The following is a 21608-nucleotide window of genomic DNA, read 5'->3' as shown; positions in this document are numbered from 1 at the left end:
TTACCAGTATATATCATGGCTGGATGCGTGTCCTGTCTGATGCCATGCATGGTTGCCCTTAGTTTGACGATGTAACCCAGAATGGTGTTTTCTCCATCTCCTTAGCTATCATACTTGAATTCCACTGATTTCAAAACTCGGTCCTCCAGAAAGTGGAGAGCATAAACATAACGTTAGCTAGTGAGCCAGCCAGCTAACGTTAGCTAGCTAACACTACACTTTAACTTGACATTAGGTTTATGCAGTTTTACTACGTGATATATATGTATATATATATATATTTTTAAACAGCGTTTGACATGATTACCTAGACATACTAACCAGATGCGTGCTATATGGCAGACCAATCCAAACTCATCTCTCCGCATGTCCAGCCCACTCATTATCTCAGCCAATAATGAGTAGCGGGAAGGTTGCTGACTTTTGTGGCTAAACCAACTAGGCTCGTAATTTAACAATTTTATTCGTATTTACAGATGGCATTCAAGTTTGATATTAAGGCACATGAAAGTTCACATGTTCGAGAAGGCATTTCTGCCAAAAAACACATTTTGATAAATACATATTTTTTACGTTCAAACAGCTCTCCTGTGAAGTCTTGACTTGCGACATATGCCTAGCTTCCTGAATCGGGTCACAAATATACTGTATTTCAAAAGTGTCATTATAGTCAAAAGACCTGTAGACTGTTGAACGCCATTTTTCCCCTCTTCAGTAATTTTTGCATTTGGATAGATTTAGCCTTTTCTCCTCCCTCCTTGTCCTCCGACTTGATGAATGATGTCCCTGCCTTGTCCATCTGTGTTGTCTCCAGTTGCGTTGTCTCCCTCTAAGCACTATAGATAGCCAGAACAGAAGGATAGCCGTAATAGATATAGATAGCCGTAATGTTAACATAAAGCTGAATATTGAAACAGGAGAAGACCGCCAAACAAAAACTCTTGTTGGCTTGCACCTCAGTCATCAACCTGTACTTTGGTATAGTTCCCACATATTGAGCCTACCCTGTAGTCTTGTGGTAAGAGTTTCTGTTTTGAAGACACAAGGTTGGGTGTTCCATGATGGCTGAGCCATACCAAGTTTTTAGAAAATGTGACCGTTTGAGTCTGTTTGGCACTCAGCATTAAATATATTGCACAGTGATATTTTAAACACCATCCCCAGAAATCTGGCCTATGTAGGATCTTCTAGGATGGCGTAGTGATCATTGCAGTTACCTTTTGCCACAAAGGTTGAGAGTTCAAGTCCCATCTGTGACCAATTCCCTACTGTTTAATGGTGTCAGTATACCTTCTAAATTCATGCAATTTCAATTGTTATGTTGTTTTACCTGAATGGACAGATCCTGGCGGTCTTGGGTACCGCAGTGATCACCCTGGGAAGAGTTGTCCTCTGGGGAAGAGCCATGCATGTCAAGTGACTGTTGCAACTGTCAGTAACGTTTCAGAAAGGAGTGAGTGTGTTGCTCTGCTATGTTTTACCTGAGTGGAATACTTACTTGTAGCCATGGCTTATAAACCATTTTCTACTTCCAATCTAAGGAGGGTAGATGTTAATGAGATTATTAAATATATAGTACAGACAAAATACAACCAACCGTCATTATCGGTACATAGTTCTGGTACGAAAATCATACAGTAGCTACCTTTGTTGTTGATCCCTGGCCATGTCCTTTTTGTTCATTTTGGGACTGGCGCAGGTTCTTGGAGGTATGCCTTCAATTCCATGACTAGACCTATAGGCTAGATTAAATGAATGGGACAGAATGGGTATGAAAAGGAGATGAAAATAGCTAACCAAGATACCCAGAACAGTGGTTCCCCTAGGATGGTAGTATGGGTGGCAAATGGCATGGTTTTAGAGGCCCTCTTGGCCACAGACAATATTTAGCTGTGTTAAAGCAAATTTCCTGCAATTCTACACACTTTGCCATGCAGTGGAGAGTACGTTTTACAGTTTTAAAGCTAATTTCATTCAATTCTACATATTTTCCCATGGCTTATGTCGTGTTCTTATGCAATTTAATTTTTTTGGGTCATTTTTCAGACACTTATACAGAGCGACTTACAGTTGAGTGCGCACATTTTTTGTACTATCTGACTGACTCAAACATTATAACAAAATCAATGGGCGCCCCATGCCATTTTTTTACATTTTTGATTCTCCCTTATTGTCTAGTTTTTATTTTGGGTATTGTTAGTTTTCAAATATGTTATTTAAAAATATATTGCTCTATTTTCAAGACATTGTGTATCTGTATTTAGTTGTTTAGGTTTACACTGAAAACCTCCCTTTTTTTAAATCAATAAATATACACTAGCATCCAAAGGTTTGGGTCACTTAGAAATGTCCTTGTTTTTGAAAGTAAAGCACAAAATGTTGATCCATTAAAATAACATAAAATTGATCCGAAATACAGTGTAGACATTGTTAATGTTGTAAATGACTATTGTAGCTGGAAACGGCAGATTTTTTATGGAATATCTACATAGGCTAACAGAGGCCCATTATCAGCAACCATCACTTAGAGGCAATTAAACTGACCTTCTTTAAACTAGTTGAGTATCTGGAGCAACTGATCTGTGTCAGTTATCAGTTAATCTGACAATTCTCTCACTTTTGGTTTTATTTACAACATTCAGCAAATTTAGGGCTTTCTGTACAGTGGTCTATTGTTGGTGGGATATTTTACCCTATTTTATGTTACAACTGACTCACTATGATCAATAACACCCTTTTTCTTGAGTACTTTTAACAGAGCTGAGATCTACTTCAAAGTGCATTCACCCTATTGCTTACACCTATTCAGTTGTTTCAGATCTACACAAGTGCCTAGGGAAAAGAGGTTAGGGTTTCCTTCTGGACAGGCCCTAATAAGCACATGCCCTAAGGCAGAGGTGTCAAACATATGGCAGGGGGGAATTTTTTGTTAGATCATTTAGGGGTGTTGTAACTGATGCCAAATAGTTATATTAACATATATTGCTAAGAATGTGAGTAGTGTGTCTCCCCTAGCAGGTCTCAAACCCAGGCCACCAGCACCAATGACAAATGTCCTGAACACTATCCTAATAAGGGATATCCCTAGGGCATCCCTATTGCGGCAGTATAGTTAGGCCCTGTCCAGATGTAAATCCTAACGCCTTTTCCCTAGGCCCTTGTGTAGATCTGAAACAACTGGATAGATGTAAATAATAGGGTGAATGCACTTTGAAGTAAATCTCAGCTCTGTTAAAAGTACACTCAAGAAAATAGTGATTCAGGAGTAACATTAAAACAGGGCTGTATGCCCCACCAACATTAGACAACTATTCCAAAAATTGCTGAAATAAGTCAATAAAATCAATGATGAGAAAAATAGTCAGTTTCTCTCATCATTGGTGGCGTAGCGGGACGAACGGAATGAGGTTGTGAGTTCAAATCCAGCACATGTTGAATAATAATTACTGTACAAATGAACTTGCACAATTTAATAATGTACTACATGTAAGTTGAAAACACTATGTTAAAAGCATTGTTTGTGTGAGTGTACCTAACCTTGCCAACAGAGAGCTGTTAATGGATTAGTGGTTCATCAATCAGATCCTTGATGGGCTGGGCCACAGTAAACAGGGTTGGTGAAACAATATTATTTTTGGAGGGGCCATCAGGCAACGTCCTGATGACTTATACACAGGAATGTTCCCATGAAACTTGTCTAGAACATTACTATCTTATATTCTGAGAACATGGCAACCATGTGCTATGTATGTTTGGTGGGACGTAGATGGAATATTCTCCTAACCCAAAGAAAACTGGGCAACGTTCCCACGAAACATGTCTAGAACATTATCTTATATTATGGAAAAACCAAAAACCAGTAGACACATGGCCCTCTATGAAATGAGTTTGACACCCCTGGCCTAGTGTCTGCTAGTTTTTGTTTTTTCCTTTCATTAAGACCTAGACAGCCAGGTGAGGGGTGTTCCTTACTAATCAGTGACCTTAATTCATCAATCAAGGAGAAGGGAGGAGCGAAAACATGCAGACACTCAGCATTCAAGGCACTACATCTTATTTTACTCTTTGACCAGAGCCTACACACGTGTCCAGTGGGAGAAAACACGTTGAAACAAGGAGGTTCTACCTGAACGTTTCCATTAAGAAACACTCATTCTCATTTTCCATTGCCAAAACAGAACATTTTGCCATAGTGTGTCTTTCTGAACATGACTCTGGTATTCCAGGTCTTGCTGATATAAAGCCCAATAGAAGCGGCTGGCCTTAAGGGCCACATTTGGGGTTACAAGAGAAATGCATGGACTTACAAGTTCCATTACATTGTATTTTCATACACGTTCACCATGGCTATCATTGGGTGTGTGCCAGGTCATCTTTTTAGCTGTCACACTGTGCATCTCAGAGGATTGTTCCTCATCAATGTGGTTCCTGAGAAATTTAACACTTCTCCAGGCAACTTCCCCAAAATAAATGATAACCTGGGACATCACCATTGACTGCTGTCACAGACGTATTAGACTTTCGACCCCATGGCCCTTATGGGCATCCGACCAAATAAGAAACTGACAACACTGTAGTGTACCTTCATCATTACAGTACACTGTCTGCGAGGAAGAGTGAGCAGATAGCCAGCGTCGTTTGAGAGATATGTCACTGGTGAGGAAATGCACATAACAAAAACAAAACGATGCCTTCATACAAACATTGGTTGCTTTATTGCACAAGGTCGATGGTTATGACAATACACAAAACAAAGTGATTTGACAGCATTCAACCTTCCCATTGACTAGTAACAGACTGACATTGACACCTGTGTGTTGTGCCTCCTGATGGATTCCTCACTTATAAATAATATAACTTAAGAGGAACTCATTTTCAGTACCTAGAAATAACTTGTGCAGAATCATGCAACAAACATCTTTGTTGAAAATAAATCATCTTCAACCCTTCAAAATAAAAAATAAAAAACTCAAAATAATTTAACTGCTTTGTTTCTCCAAAATAATTACTCCAACTCTAATTTACAAACAATATCTTAAAATTCAATAGTGAGGCAAGTTTGATCAAACAAACACTGCTTTGGCATCAGTTATAATCACATGAAAAGCCCTTCTGGACGTTCTAATAAAATAATCAAATCAAATCAAATGTATTTATTTAGCCCTTCGTACATCAGCTGATATCTCAAAGTGCTGTACAGAAACCCAGCCTAAAACCCCAAACAGCAAGCAATGCAGGTGTAGAAGCATGGTGGCTAGGAAAAACTCCCTAGAAAGGCCAAAACCTAGGAAGAAACCTAGAGAGGAACCAGGCTATGTGGGGTGGCCAGTCCTCTTCTGGCTGTGCCGGGTGGAGATTATAACAGAACATGGCCAGGATGTTCAAATGTTCATAAATGACCAAACAATATCTTAAAATTCAATAGTGAGGCAAGTTTGATCAAACAAACACTGCTTTGGCATCAGTTATAATCACATGAAAAGCCCTTCTGGACGTTCTAATAAAATAATCACAATCTATAAGTTATTTCTAACATATATGAAATATTTTCACCAATCACAAGATCATGCATCACAGGTCTTGGGAGATAAAGTGTGGACAGGTGTATGGGGTTTCTACCTTTAAAAAAAATAGACCTTTACCAGTTACAGTATGGATGTTCTAGCAGCGCTTAGGAATGAAAGCGTGTGGAGTAATCGTCCATGACATTCAACACATCTGTGAGGGCCCTTAGAAATCATTTTACCCCACTTTGGAGACGTTTAGCTTGGGGAGTGCAGGTTGTTGAGGGCAGCCTCCTTCTCTCTGTTGTGCTCTGAAATGGTTGATCCTCTCCTCGCCGACTGCTCAAAGTCAACGTCTTTGATATAGATTATTGGGTCTCGTCAGTCAAAGGCTTATCTACCTCTTGGGTCACCAACTCAATATCTTCAGCATACATTCATCTCTACCTCGCCTTTATTTACATCACACAATGAAAAAATAGGTTGTCTATTTAAAATATAATTTCTTTGCCAAGTTTATATGATAATGTATTTTCTGATCAATTAACAATGCAGTGCCAAGGAGATTCATAGCAAACTCATACAAATCTGTTATTGGCATGTTATGGCACAGCTGAGATGATAGTACCCACCTGTTCTGTGTTATGAGCTTCTTCCACTGAGAGACCCTGTTCGTCAGCTCAAGGTTCCCCGAGGAGGTCAGGCTTAACTTCTGCAGCAATTCCCCCTCTCCAGCAATGTTGGAGGCTCATTGGAAGAAGGCTTGGGAGATGCAGGGAAGGACTGAGGCGGTAAGGAACAAGGGGGTGAGGAAGAAGTCAAAAGACAGAAATTAAATTTATATAGAACCAGGTGTACAGAAAATATTCTCTACACCTGGTTCTCACACAGATTGGTCTTTGAATGATGCTTCAGACTAGTTTCAAGCAACTTGATCATGTTGCTATCACAAACGGTTTCAAGTCTCATATTTATAAACAGGCACTTCTTAACCAAGGGTTTTGCAAATGTAACCTCAGTAGGGTAGAGAGAGGAAAAAGGGGGGAAGAGGTATTTATGACTGTCATAAGCCTACCCCCCAGGCCAACATCATGACAGTGTCGAGTTCAATTTTGCACTACGCAGCATTACCTGTGGTACTTAGCTTAGGCCTATGTTTGGAGATATCTTTATTCACTATGCAAAGCACAGACAAATGGATATTGGTTAATATATTTAAAGTGTAAGGTATCTACCAGATAGGTGTAAAAACGAGAATAGAGAGAGAACAAAAAAAACTGACAAATCACTACATGTGTATTGCACAGTCTGGAGGATTAGAGCGAGTTAATTGTGTATTCAGGTTTTTTATGCAGCCCTTGGATAATTTTTGCAATAGCAGATTTCTTCAGCATCATCTCAATTTGTGTAAGAAGCGTATTTCAAATACTTTTGCATCTCACAATTTCCTGTTAATAAACATCATATAATAGGAAGGGAGGGGAAATGTTTGATCTACTTGACACGGTGCAGGTGCTATCAAACTAACACAATTTCACTTTTACTTCCTGTGGCTAGTGGTAACAGCACAACCACTGCATTTGGAGACTTCCTCTTATTATAAAGATATGAAAACATCCAACTTACTCATCTTATTTGAGAACATTTTGGCATTACAATAGTATATTATCACTAGGTTTTATTCAAGCAGATAATAGCATTTGTGCTTCAGGTGGTTCTGAGAGGCAGTGCTAGTGTTTCAGTGCCCTCCACAGGTGAATTGTTAGTTCAACTGAGTAGGCTTGCCGCACATTTGTAGAAAATTGTAAAAAAATTATGTATTGGTATGTAACTGTAATGAAATGTCAATTTTGTTTTGTATTTAAACACCACTTTAAATGTGTACATGACACCGCAACAAAATTTCCCCATGGGGACAATAAAGTCAGTAAGTAAGTAAGTTGTTCTTTACGAGTTTGCCCAAATGTGCCGAATTGGTCAATTGATACATTTTCAAGTCCATAACTATAAAGATACAAAAATGCTATGGTAATAAAAAATGTAAGTTTCCACACTCCCAGGAATGTCATACATAATGGATCATTAGCTTCCCTAAAGAAAATACACTAACCTTCACACATCTAGATTGCTGGGCGGGGTGGGTGTGGACCAGAGACAGCAGTGGGGTCAAACTGTAGAACCCAGTTCCTACATTTGAATATAAAAATGTATTTTATCAAACAAAACTATGCTACATTTTTATCTCTGGTACCCTCAGGATGATTGCATGTAAGGACATTATTCACCTTCAGAGGTGAATCTATCAAACCAGTTGCCGTGATAGTGCACAACAGAACACATGGAATTTTTTCGCTGTAATAGCTACTGTAAATTGGACACTGCAGTTAGATTAACAATCATTTAAGCTTTCTGCCCATATAAGACATGTCTATGTCCCGGGAAGTTGGCTGTTGTTAACAATGTCATTCTAGTCACGTTATCGCATATTGAGCAATAACTAACGCGATTTCGGGACACCAATCCAGTAGAAGTTAACTCCAACATTGGGAGTTATTTTATACCACTGAGTGTTCATTTCACTCTGACTCCTGAAATCAATCAACACTGGTCAATTTGCTGTGTACAAGCTTAATGTTGATTGGTTTGACTGAGGTACATTCCTTTGAATTGTTCAGTAGAAAATGGTATTACAACTGGAAAAACCCTCATTAACTTAATATGTTTCAATTCGAATACTGAAATCCATTCCAAAAACAAATTGCATTGGAATTGACCTAATCTCCCGTGGACAGATTCTCATGGACAGGTGAAATGAGAATCTGTCAAGACTCACATAAAATGATGTGATTATGAGCAGCAGTAGTTCCTGGTTTGGGGTTTGTCGTTGATTATTTGGACAAATCAGGATTTGGTGAGGTGATTTTCAAGCCTGTGTGAGGATGATAAACTAGATTCCACAGCCACAATGTAAAATTGATATCAAATAGTAGTGACACAGGGAGCGCCTTCACAAGACTGAATTTGGTGCTTGAGGTCGAAAGGTGAAGCTGTTAGGACATTTAGGGCCGATTTCCGGGACTAAGATTAAGTTTAGTCCTGGCACTTTCAAGTTAACTTTAAAACTCTTCTTGGTATCATATCCTGTAAACAACACAGATGTCTGCTTTGGATTTCTGTTTCTTATGACGCATGACTCCAAGCACATCATATTGTTAGGCAAACCAAAAGGGTGTGCCCACAGTTTAAATATAGAGTTTCAAAGTCTACATTAGAGCAAACAATAACTGATAGCTTGAAGGAGAGACAATACATTGTGAGGGAGTCTGAAATATGAGCCTCACTACTGGGTTATGAGATTCAAACCACACTACTGAACAAGATGGACACTACGCTCACAGGTAATGAAAATATCTTAAACAGAAGTGATCACTGTAAATAATCTTCAAAAGTAGTTGAAGGTCAGATGTTGACATGTCACTGCTTCCAATTAATTGTATTTCTTTAAAAAAAGAAATTCTCAAGTACTTATCCACATCTCTTCCAGACAAATAGAGCTAGGATGGCGGGAGAAGCAGAGAAACTGGAGCTTTTCCTCTTGTCGATCCTAGTGTGAGCATTTATTTGGAATTGACTCAGAAGAAATACATCGGTCTTGACCTAGTGCCATAGACACCAAAATTGTTATTCTCCTAGCCAAATTGATATATATTGTCATTATTGCTGCCCATTTTTCTAAAATGTTGATTTAACCTTCCTTCAGTTCACATACAGAAGTAAGGTGTAATCTTGATGCTTAATCTCAAGCGAAGGTAAACAGATGGCGAAGGAGGCTGGATTTAGGTTTGGGGGGGGGTGCAGTCCTACTCGTCGGTGCGTGAGGCCTCAAGCGTGAGTGGCTCTCATCTAAACATCTACGATCTCCCTCTCCCCTTCTGTCTGAACCTGAATAGTTGTATACCGACCATGCAAGTAAAGCATGAATTGAAAAAATCTTCAAAGCATTCCAGAGGAGAGGGAGGAGGTTGATGCTCTTGTGACAGGCGCCTCAGGAGGACCCACCGCTCTGGTCCAGCTGAGGCTGGTGGCAGACTGGTTAAAGGGTAAACAAACCAAACTATTCATCGCTCAACCTCATGAATGCCACGATGCATCACTTTACAGTGCAGTCAGAAAGTATTCAGAACCCTTGACTTTCCACATTGTTACAGCCTTATTCTAAAATTGATCAAATATTTGTTTTGTTTCTCATCTACACACACACACAATACCCCATAATGACAAAGAGAAAAACGGTTTATAAAATGTACAACAAAAAAAATGGGGTACGACAGTAGTCAATAGTATTCAGACCCTTTGCTTTGAGACTCGAAATTGAGCTCAGGTGTGTCCTGTTTCCATTTATCATCCTTGAGATGTTCCTATTACTTGATTGGAGTCCACCTGTGGTAAATTCAATTGATTGAACATTATTTGGAAAGGCACACACCTGTCTATATAAGGTCCCAAAGTTGACAGTGCATGTCAGAGCAAAAACCAAGCCATTAGGTCTAAAGAATTTTCCATAAAGCTCCATGACATGATTGTGTCGAAGCACAAATCTGGGGAAGGGTACCAAAAAATGTCTGCAGCATTGAAGTTCCCCAAGAACACAGTTGCCTCTAGTGAATCAACAATGACATTTTTTGGCCGATACCTTATATTTTCCATGCCAAATAAAAGGATCCCGATACCTGGTATTTAAAATTTTGGCGGACTTAAGCATTTTAGTACATTTAAATAGTTAACACACACACACACAGCGGATTAAGGCACTGCATCTCAGTGCAAGAAGCGTCACTACAGTCCCTGGTTCGAATCCATGCTGCCATGCATGCATCCATGCACATCCGGCCATAAACGGGAGTCCATAGGGCGGCACACAATTGGCCCTGAGTTTTTGGTAGGGAAGGCCGTCATTGTAAATAAGAATTTGTTCTTAATCTGACTTGCCTGGTTAAATAAAGTTCACACCAACCAAAATTATATTTGTTGGCATTTACGCATGTCCCCATTACCAGCAAAAATAATCAAAACCTATTTCTTTCACTTACTTTGTGCTGTTTTGTTGTTCAGTCGTTTTATTCTCAACCAGGATTTCTATGGAACGCTGTTTGGGTCTTTTCGTGTCAAAAAATACACACGTCAAATTGTGTTATTTGACGTGTGTATTTTTTGACATACAAAGACCCAAATAAGCTTGACCAATCAGGACCTGAATATGACTGCACAATAATTTAATGCATTCAAACATCTTTTACATATGTCACAATGATTCATCGATACGTCTGCTATGATGCTGGTAAAGTTGTCTCGCGCACCTACAGTGCTGGTCATCTCATGGATGCAAACAGTGTTCTTCCCCAAAAACATAGCAAAATGACAATCTGTTTCAGTAGCTATAGTTAGCTAGCTATATAACTAGGTATCATAAAATAACCCTAATTTATAAGACATTTCTTATTTGATTAATGGTGGTCGGACCCATCTATGTTTTAGCTAGCCACAATAGTGGATAGTATGTAATTGACAGTGATGCAAATAGTAAACTTGTCATCATTTAATAGATCATGCTAAACGAGGTTGGAATGTTGTTACATAAAATTAACAAAAGACAATGATTTGTTAATTTGACAAAAATCTGTTGAAATCACACTGGATGTATTAGACTTTAGAATTGCATTGGGGACATCCTTATTTCACTGCACAGCCTTACCTATGGATTGTGGATCAATGACATGGGGTATCAGTCTACTCAGTGACACCTAGAGAACATTAGCATCGTAGCTCTTAATGAGGGACTCTGAAACTGAATTGAACACTATTCCTGAGGAAATAAAATACTGCGTGGACGTTTGAGGCTGATAACGTTGGGAAAATTGTTTTCAGGCTGGTTGTATTGGTGCTTTAGCTGAGTACCTAGCTAGCTAGCTAGCTAGCTACCCCAGAAGTTGCAGTCAAACAAATAATGCTTTATTACCAACGCGGTATTGTAAACACATTGTTCGTGGCCAGTGTTTGCCAGTGTTTTTTGTACAGCTTTGACAGTGCTACTGATAGTAGTGGTGGCGCTTGGCTTACACATGCATATTCAGAACACACATTCTGTAATAGAACTGTTATTTGACGTGTCAAATAGTGTCATTGTCATTTGATGGTTCTTTTTAGACACGCAAAGACCGAAACGGCATTCCAAAGTATGTTGTGAAGCTAATAGCAGTGACGCTATTACTGTGTAACTCCGGTAGGGCAACATCAGAAAAATAGCGCACTTGGTAGTGTGTACCAGTGCTCGACCAGTCGCGAACGCCAACATCACCCACGACAGAGAACGGTTGATTGTCAAGGGCAATGAATTCCATTATCTTGGTGTTAATGGATTTTGCCTTGGAGCTGTCTCGCTGAAATTCTTACTTTCAAATGACTGCTCGACTCGTTGACTGCTCGATCCATACAGCAGACATTGTGGGCTAGGTTAGGAATGCTGTGTTGCACGTGTAGAGCAACATTACGTCATGTATGTCAGCTTTGACATCGGTGATAAACTAGACATCGGGCCAATACCGATGTTGGCATTTTTAGCTAATATCGGCCGATTACGATATGTTCACCGATATATCAGGCATCCCTAGTTGCCACAATCATTCTTAAATGGAAGAAGTTTGGAACCACCACCACTCTTCATAGAGCTATCAGCCCGGTCAAATTTAGCAAACGAGGGAGAAGGGCCTTGGTCAGGAAGGTAACCAAGAACCCGATGGTCACTCTGACAGAGCTCACCTGTGGAGATGGGAGAACCTTCCAGAAGGACAACTATCTCTGCAGCACTCAACCAATCAGCCCCTTATGGTAGAATGGCCAGACAGAAGCCACTCCTCAGTAAAAGGAACATGACAGCCCACTTGGACTTTGCCAAAAGGCACCTAAAGGACTCTCAGACCATGAGAAACAAGATCTTCTGGTCTGATGAAACTTTGATTGATCTCTTTGGCCTGAATGCCAATCGTCATGTCTGGAGGAAACCTGGAACCATCCCAACGGTGAAGCATGGCGGTGGCAGCATCATCCTGTGGGAATCTTTTTCAGCGGCAGGGACTGCGAGACTAGCCAGGATCGAGGAAAAGATGAACAGAGCAAAGTACAGAAAGATCTTGATGAAAACCAGCTCCAGAGTGCTCAGGACCTCATACTGGGATGAAGGTTCATCTTCCAACAGGACAACGACCCTAAGCACACAGCCAAGAAAAGGCAGGAGTGGCTTCCAGACTAGTCTCTGAATGTCCTTGAGTGGTCCAGCCAGAACCCGACTTGAACCCGAACTAACATCTCTGGAGAGACCTGAAAAACGCTCCGCATCCAACCTAACATAATTTGTGGGGATCTGCAGTGAAGAATGGGAGAAACTCCCCAAATACAGGTGTACCAAGCTTGTAGCATCATACCCAAGAAGACTCGATGCTGTAATCGCTGCCAAAGGTGCTTCAAAGTACTGAGTAAAAGGGTCCGAATACCTTTATAAACGCAATATTTAAAGAAAATATTAGAAATTTGCAACAACAATTTTTTTTCAATCCATCTTAGAATAAGGCTGTAATGTAACGAGCTGTGGAAAAGGTCAAGGGTCTGAACTTTACGAATGCACTGTATGATGATTAATGTCAAATCACTGATCTGTGCCAAATGTGTGTATAGAATAAGTCTATAGGACATAAGCATATAGGATAGCATTTAATGGTGATTATTATGGAACTGTTAGTGGCAATTGATAATGCTAGTTGGTAACATGAGCTTAGTGAACTCGTACATTTACTGAACAAAAACAACTCAACAATTTCAAAGATTATATGAACTGTAACGCAGCACAAAGAAATCTGTCAATTTAAATTAATTAATTAGGCCCTAATCTATGGATTTCAAATGACTGGAAATACAGATATGCATCTGTTGGTCACAGATACCTTAAAAATAGGGGCGTAGATTAGAAAACAAGTCAGTATGTGGTGTGCCCACTATTTGCCTCATGCAGTGCGAGATCTCCTTTGCATAGAGTTGGCTGTTGATTGTTATTGTAAGGGGTGCGTAACTGGTGGCAGGGAAGTCAGGCGCAGGAGAGCAGAACTAGGTAATAGCCGGAGCAGTTTAATTGCAAAACCAACAGCATAAAGAAATAACCAACATGGGTACAAAACCCGATGCGCACCAGTAAACATGTGCACAAGCACTTAAAACAAACAGTACCACACAAAGACATGGGGGGAACAGAGGGTTAAATACACAACACGTAATGAGGGAATGAAAACCAGGTGTGTAGGAAAACAAGACAAAACAAATGGAAAAGGAAGTGGATCGACGATGGCTAGAAGACCGGTGACGCCGACCACCGCCTAAACAAGGAGAGGAACCGACTTCAGTGGAATGGTGAAATGGTGGCCCACTCCTCTCCAATGGCTGTGCAAAGTTGTTGGATATTGGTGGGAACTGGAACACGCTGTCATACCCCTCAATCCAGACCATCCCAAACATGCTCAATGGGTGACATGTCTGAGTATGCAGGCCATGGAACAACTGGGACATTGTCAGCTTCCAGGAATTGTGTACAGGTCCTTGCAACATGGGACAGTGCATCATCTTGCTAAAACATGAGGCAATGGCGGGGGATGAATGGCAGAGCAATGGGCCTCAAGATCTCGTCACATAATCTGTGAATTCAAAATTGCCATTGATAGAATGTAATTGTGTTCATTGTCCGTGGTTTATGGCTGCCCATACTAAACTCAGCAAAAAAAGAAACATCCTCACTGTCAACTGCGTTAATTTTCAGCAAACTTAACATGTGTAAATATATGTATGAACATAAAAAGATTAAACTAAAACAAACTCAACAAGTTCCACAGACATGTGACTAACAAACATTGAATAATGTGTCCCTGAACAAAGGGGGAGGGGGGGGGGGGGTCAAAATCAAAAGTAAGTCAGTATCTGTTGTGGCCACCTGCTGCATTAAATACTGCAGTGCATCTCCTCCTCATGGACTACACCTGATTTGCCAGTTCTTGCTGTGAGATGTTACCCCACTCTTCCACCATGGCACCTGCAAATTCCTAGACATTTCTGGTGGAAATGGCCTTAGCCCTCACCCTCCGACCAACAGGTCCCAGACATGCTCAATGGAATTGAGATCCGGGCTCTTCACTGGCCATGGCAGAACACTGACAATTCTGTTTGCAGGAAATCACGCCACAGATCAGTATCAGTAAGCAGTATGGCTGGTGGCATTGTCATGCTGGAGGGTCATGTCAGGATGAGACTGCAGGATGGGTATTACATGAGGGAGAAGGATGTCTTCCCTGTAACGCACAGCGTTAAAATTGCCTGCAATGGCAACAAGCTCAGTCCGATGATGCTGTGAAACACCGCCCCAGACCATGACGGACCCTCCACCTCCAAGTTGATCCCGCTACAGAGTACAGGCCTCGGTGTAACGCTCAGTCCTTCGACTATAAACACGATTCCGACCATCACCACTGGTTATACAAAACCGTGACTCGTCAGTGAAGAGCACTTTTTTACCAGTCCTGTCTGCTCCAGCGACGGTGGATTTGTGCCCATAGGCGACGTTGTTGCCGGTGATGTCTGGTGAGGACCTGCCTTACAACAGGCCTACAAGCTCTCAGTCCAGCCTCTCTCAGCCTATTGCGGACAGTCTGAGCACTGATGGAGGGATTGTGCATTCCTGGTGTAACTCGAGCAGTTGTTACCATCCTGTACATGTCCCGCAGGCGTGATGTTCGTTTGTACAGATTCTGTGCAGGTGTTACACGTGGTCTGCCACTGCAAGGACAGTCAGCTGTCCGTCCTGTCACAATAGAAAAATTGAAAAAATGTATACACAGTGTGCAAATGTAGAAGAGTAGGGAGGTAAGTCAATAAATAGGCCATAGTGGCAAAATAATTACAATTTAACATTTACACTGGAGTGATAGATGTGCAGATGAGGATGTGCAAGTAGATACTGGGGTGCAGAAGAGCAAAAAATTAATAATTGGTGGAATGAGGAAGTTGAGTGGGCTATTTACAGATGGGCTGTGTACAGGTGCAGTGATCAGTAAGCTGCTCTGACAGCTGATGCTTAAAGTTAGTGAGGGAGATATGGGTCTCCAGCTTCAGTGATTTTTGCAATTCGTTCCAGTCATTGGCAGCAGAGAACTGGAAGGAAAGGCGGCCAAATGAGATGTTGGCTTTGGGGATTACCAGTGAAATATACCTGCTGGAGTGCGTGCTACGGGTGGGTGTTGCTATGGTGACCAGTGAGCTGAGATAAGGCGGGGCTTTACCTAGCAAAGACTTATAGATGACCTGGAGCCAGTGAGTTTGGCGACAAATGTGAAGCGAGGGCCAGCCAATGAGAGCCCACAGGTCACAGTGGTGGGTAGTATATGGGGCTTTGGTGACAAAACGGATGGCACTGTGAGACTACATCCAATTTGCTGAGTAAGGTGTTGGAGGATATTTTGTAAATTACATCGCCGAAGTCAAGGATCGGTAGGATAGTCAGTTTTACGAGGCTTTGTTGTGAAATAAGAAGCCGATTCTAGATGTAATTTTGGATTGGAGATGCTTAATGTGACTCTGGAAGGAGAGTTTACAGTCTAACCAGACACCTAGGTATTTGTAGTTGTCCACATATTCTAAGTCAGAACCATCCAGAGTGGTGATGCTAGTCCGGCGGGTGCGGGCAGCGATCGGTTGAAAAGCATGCATTTAGATTTACTAGCATTTAAGAGCAGTTGGAGGACACCGGAGTGTTGTATGGTATTGAAGCTCGTCCGGAGGTTTGTTAACACAGTGTCCAAAGAAGGGTCAGAAGTATACAGAATGGTGTCGTCTGCGAAGAGGTGGATCAGAGACTCACCAGCAGCAAGAGCGATATCATTGATGTATACAGAGAAGAGAGTCAGCCTGAGAATTTAACCCTGTGGCACCCCAGAGGTCCGGACGCCCCAGAGGTCCGGACAACAGGCCCTCTGAGTTGACACACTGAACTCTGAGAAGTAGTTGGTGAACCAGGCGAGGCAGCCATTTGAGAAATCAAGACTGGCTGTTGAGTCTGCCGATAAGAATGTGGTGATTGACAGAGTCAAAAGCCTTGGTCAGGTCAATGAGTACGGCTGCACAGTACTGTCTTTTATCGATGGCGGTTATGAAACCGTTTAGTACCTTGAGCGTGGCTGAGGTCCATCCATGACTAGCTCTGAAACCAGATTGTATAGCGGAGAAGGTACGATGGGATTCCAAATGGTCAGTGATCTGTTTATTAACTTGGCTTTCAAAGACTTTAGAAAGGCAGGGCAGGATGGATATAGGTCTGTAACAGTTTGGGTATAGAGTGTCTCCCCCTTTGAAGAGGGGGATGACCACGGCAGCTTTCCAGTCTTCGGGGATCTCAGACGATACAAAAAAGGTTGCACAGGCTAGTAATAGGGGTTGCAACAATTGGAGGATAATTTTAGAAAGAGAAGGTCCAGATTGTCTAGACCAGCTGATTTGTAGGGGTCCAGATTTTGCAGCTCTTTCAGAACATCAGTTATCTGGATTTGGGTGAAGGAGAAGCAGGGGGGCTTGGGCAAGTTGCTGCGGGGGGTGCAGAGCTGTTGGCCGGGGTAGGGGTAGCTAGGTGGAAAGCAAGTTCAGCCGTAGAAAAATGCTTATTGAAATTCTCGACTATCATTGATTTATCAGTGGTGACAGTGTTTCCTAGCTTCAGTGCAGTGGGCAGCTGGGAGGAGGTGCTCTTACTCTCCATGGACTTTAGTGTCCCAGAACTTTTTGGAGTTAGTGCTACAGGATGGAAATTTCTGTTTAAAGAAGCTAGCCTTTGCTTTTCTAACTGCCTGTGTATATTGGTTCCTAACCTCCCTGAAAAGTTGCATATTGTGGGGGCTATTCGATGCTAATGCAAAACACCACAGGATGTTTTGTGCTGATCAAGGGCAGTCAAGTCTGGAGTGAAGCAAGGGCTATGTCTGTTCTTAGTTCTACATTTTTTGAATGGGGCATGCTTATTTAAGAGGTTGAGGAAAACACTTTTAAAGAATAACCAGGCATCCTCTACTGACGAGATGAGGTCAATATCCTTCCAGGATACCCGGGCCTGGTTGATTAGAAAGGCCTGCTTGCTGAAGTGTTTTACGGAGCGGTTGACAGTGATGAGGGGTGGTTGGTTCAGAGCGGACCTATTACGGACGCAGGCAATGAGGCAGTGATCGCTGAGATCCTGGTTGAAGACAGCAAAGGTGTATTTAGAGGGCAGGTTGGTCAGGATAAAATCTATGAGGGTGCCAGTGTTTATGGATTTGGGGTTGTACCTGGCAGGTTCCTTGATAATTTGTGTGAGATTGAGGGCATCTAGCTTAGATTGTAGGACAGCTGGGGTGTTAAGCATATCCCAGTGTAGGTCACCTAACAATACGAACTCTGAAGATAATGGGGGGCATCAATTTGCATATGGAGTCCAGGGCACAACTGGGGGCTGAGGGGGGTCTATAGCAAGCGGTAACACTGAGACTTATTTCCGGAAATGTGGATTTTTAGAAGTAGAAGCTCGAACTGTTTGGGCACAGACCTGGATACAGAACTCTGCAGGCTCTCTCTACAGTAGATATAACTGCCAAAGAGGGCGGGGTTGTCATCTTGGCGGAAAATATTTAGTTGGGGATGGAAATTTCAGAATTTTGTGGCCTTCCTAAGCCAAGATTCAGACACGGCTAGGACATCAGGGTTGGTGGAGTGAGCTAAAGCAGTGAATAAAACATTCTTAGGGAGGAGGATTCTGATGTTAACATGCATGAAACCAATGCTTTTACGGTTACAGAAGTCAACAAATGATAGCGCCTGGGAAATAGGTGTGGTACTGGGGTCTACAGGACCTGGGTTAACCTCTACATCACCAGAGGAACAGAGGAGTAGGATAGGGGGATGGCTAAAGGCTATAAGAACTGGTCGTCTAGTGCGTTGGGAACAGAAGAAAAGGAGCAGATTTCTGGGCGTGGTAGAACAGAGTGAGGGTATAATGTACAGACAAGGGTATGGTGGGTTGTGAGTACAGTGGAGGTAAACCTAGGCATTGAGTGACGATGTTTTGTCTCTGGTGGGACCAGTTAAGCAAGGTGAGGTCTCTGCATGTGTGGGAGGTGGGACAAAAGAGCTAAGGCAAGGTGGGCAAGGTGGGTGGGACTGAGGGTTCTACAGTGAAATAAAACAATATGGACTAGCTGAAATAGCAGTAGACACGGTATATTTACATTAGAGTGAGGCATAAAGCAGTCACAGGTGTTGATCAGGAGAGCTAAGACAACGGGTAAATAGCGATGAATGGGCAGAGCGGGTCAGTTAGGTACATAGAGGACCTGAGTTCGAGGCTGGGGCTGACAGATAAACAAAATGAGGTACCGTGTTATTGAAACAGTCCAGGGGCCATCAGCTGTGTAGCTGGGTGATCATAGGGTCCAAAGAACAGCAATAGGTGAGTCAGGGAGCCGTTCAGTAGTCAGTACTACGCTAGGTGAGTGGGAGACACGGCGATTAGAAAGCTAGCAGGCCAGGGCAAGAAGATGGGTCTTCAGCGGCATCGCAACAGAAAAGCCCGCTGTGACCACATTGGGCGACCACGTCGGCAGACCAGTCGTGATGGATCGGCGGGGCTCCGTATGGACAATAAAGAGTGCAGGCCAATTGGCAAAAGAGGTATTGTAGCCCTAGAATTAGCTGGAATATGGGCCTAGCTCGTGGCTAGCTCAAGGTGGTCTTAACGACCATTCCACCGGTGCATGTTCATTAATTTTTTATGGTACATTGAACAAGCATGGGAAACAGTGTTTAAACCCTTTACAATTAAGATCTGTGAAGTTATTTGGATTTTTACAAATGATCTTTTTAAAGACATGGTCCTGAAAAAGGGGTGTTTCTTATTTTGCTGAGTTTATAACCTCACTGTCACCATGGGCCACTCTGTTCACAACATTGACATCAGCAAACCGCTCTCTCATACAACGCTTACACATGGTCTGAGGTTGTGAGCTGGTTGGATGTACTGCCAAATTCTCTAAAACGACATTGGTCTCCAAGGGCATAGAAAGGAACAAATTCTCTGCCAACAGCTCTGGTGGACATTCCTACGTTCCTGCCAATTGCATGCTCATCAACTTGAAACATGGCATTGTATTGTGTGACAAAACTGCACATTTTTGTGTGGCCTTGTGTTATGCTCACGCTGTTTAAATCAGCTTCTTGACATGCCACACCTGTCAGGTGGATGGATAATCTTGGCAAAGTGGAAATGCTCACCAACATGGATGTAAGCACATTTGTGCACCAAATCTGAAAGAAATATGCTTTTTGTGCATATGGAACATTTCTGGGATCTGTCACTTTACATGTTGCGTTTATTTGGTCAGTATTGTAAAGGATAATTAATAGTTATGAGCTGTCCTACATAACTGCACTGAAAACAAAAAAGGATATCTAAGAAGTTTTAAACGATTTATTAGGGATGAAATATGTTTGTCTGATATGTTTGTCGCCTATCCTATGGCAATTTTATTTGATTGTCATCTTAACTCACCAGATGAAATTAGCTGTAATTCTAGTTATCAAAGGAATAGTTATGCATTGGTAGCGTAATTGTATGCGCACTGTACAGTTTGGTGCGTTCATCTCTCCAATTCCCAGAGAAGCCAACCCGTGAACATTGAGCAACATCATGCGTTACTTGTGCGACTATTCTCCTTGTGCTGCCATGATGAATGTGGTTGATACATATTAATTTGAGAAACGACAAGCAGTCCAGGGAGATAAGACGCTCAACGTTGATACCTGTGAGAACTATGAGTGGAGAGGTAACGAGAAGGATTCGAAAAAGACATGGATTAAAAAACTTCAAGCAGAGATGGAGTGAGTAGATTACATGAATTTATAGGCTAAGAAGTTTTAAACATGTTCGCATTGAGAATGAATGACTGATTGTATGACAAGGTTTGTAAAAATGTAAGTGTACATTTACTGAAAAAGTGGCTTCAATCAAGTCACTACTCGCGTTCCGGCGGTGCCAACAGCAGGCAGGTTTCCATTGACATAGTTTATTCGACAAAAGCAACGTCGCAACAAACAAATATTTGCGCCGTGTGTAATGGAAACCGCAGATGAGACATTTTCTTAAGATCGACAACAATTGTATATCCGTTAGACGGGTCGATTTATCTTGTTTATCTTGTCTTTGCGTCAAAATGGAAACGTTGTTTTTTTTGTTGAACATTTTATTTAACTAATAATTTACGGTACACGGGGATGGTGATGTCAACGTAACTATGAAGCGCCACTCCACCCACATGTAGAACTAATTCGAAATGTCTGCCTGCTAAATGTATTTCAACTATAAAAATGATTATTTGCAGGATCCTTGTCCTGATATTTAACAATGGCGGAATTACTTTGCTTGTGTGATTGTTTGGAAGCAAGTTTCACCATCTAATTATTTCAGGTCTACAGGAGTGGAAGTTTCATAATGGCACTGCCCGTGGCGATATGTTGGCACATGGGAATTAGAATGTCAAATGTTAGTCAATTCTAAAATTTTATCCATGAAGGCTTTTGAGGGCTACCTGATATATAGGTGGGAGGGCATGCAGGCCTGTCTTCAGTGTATTAATGCGCAATTTACCTAAATGGGTAATGGAAACGCTTCAACCACATTTACATTTTGACACTAGGTTTTCTGAAAGTGTTTATTTCCTACGATCACGTTCCATCCACCGTTTTTACATGAGTTAAGTCATACCAGGAAACGGGACGTTTCGCTACAATTTGACAAATGCAGACAATTTCTTCATCATGGTGTGATCTTTGTTGGTTAAATTTCAGTGAAAACACCTTTATGCGCAAATATTGATATAATAACTATCATATTGAAGTAAACGTGGAGTCGCGCTGTTGATTCTTTTGATGGTAGGAAGTGGAGATGAAATACGACCAAAGGTATGGAGACACCTGCTTGTCGAACATTATTCACTGATG

General features: G+C 41.7%; 1 protein-coding gene across 3 annotated transcripts in view; it reads left to right on the top strand.

Moving 5' to 3' along the window:
- Window positions 1-8818: 8818 nt before the first annotated feature.
- LOC109869531 (DENN domain-containing protein 2D-like) overlaps window positions 8819-21608 on the top strand; it is a 43009-nt gene continuing 30219 nt past the window's right edge. Inside the window, exon 1 of one of the 3 annotated variants that reach the window (XM_031804319.1) lies at window positions 8819-8902. In XM_031804319.1, the coding sequence (XP_031660179.1) occupies window positions 8884-8902 (19 nt within the window). In that variant the 5' untranslated portion in view covers window positions 8819-8883. Of the gene's footprint in view, window positions 8903-19862; window positions 20490-21608 lie in introns of those variants that run through there. The other 2 variants (XR_004205327.1, XM_031804318.1) reach the window with 2 other exon arrangements.

The sequence above is a fragment of the Oncorhynchus kisutch genome, linkage group LG24, assembly GCF_002021735.2.
Source record: "Oncorhynchus kisutch isolate 150728-3 linkage group LG24, Okis_V2, whole genome shotgun sequence".
NCBI lineage: Eukaryota > Metazoa > Chordata > Actinopteri > Salmoniformes > Salmonidae > Oncorhynchus > Oncorhynchus kisutch.
The sequence above is the reverse complement of the archived record's forward strand: the minus strand, read 5'-3'. Positions and strand labels throughout refer to the sequence as shown.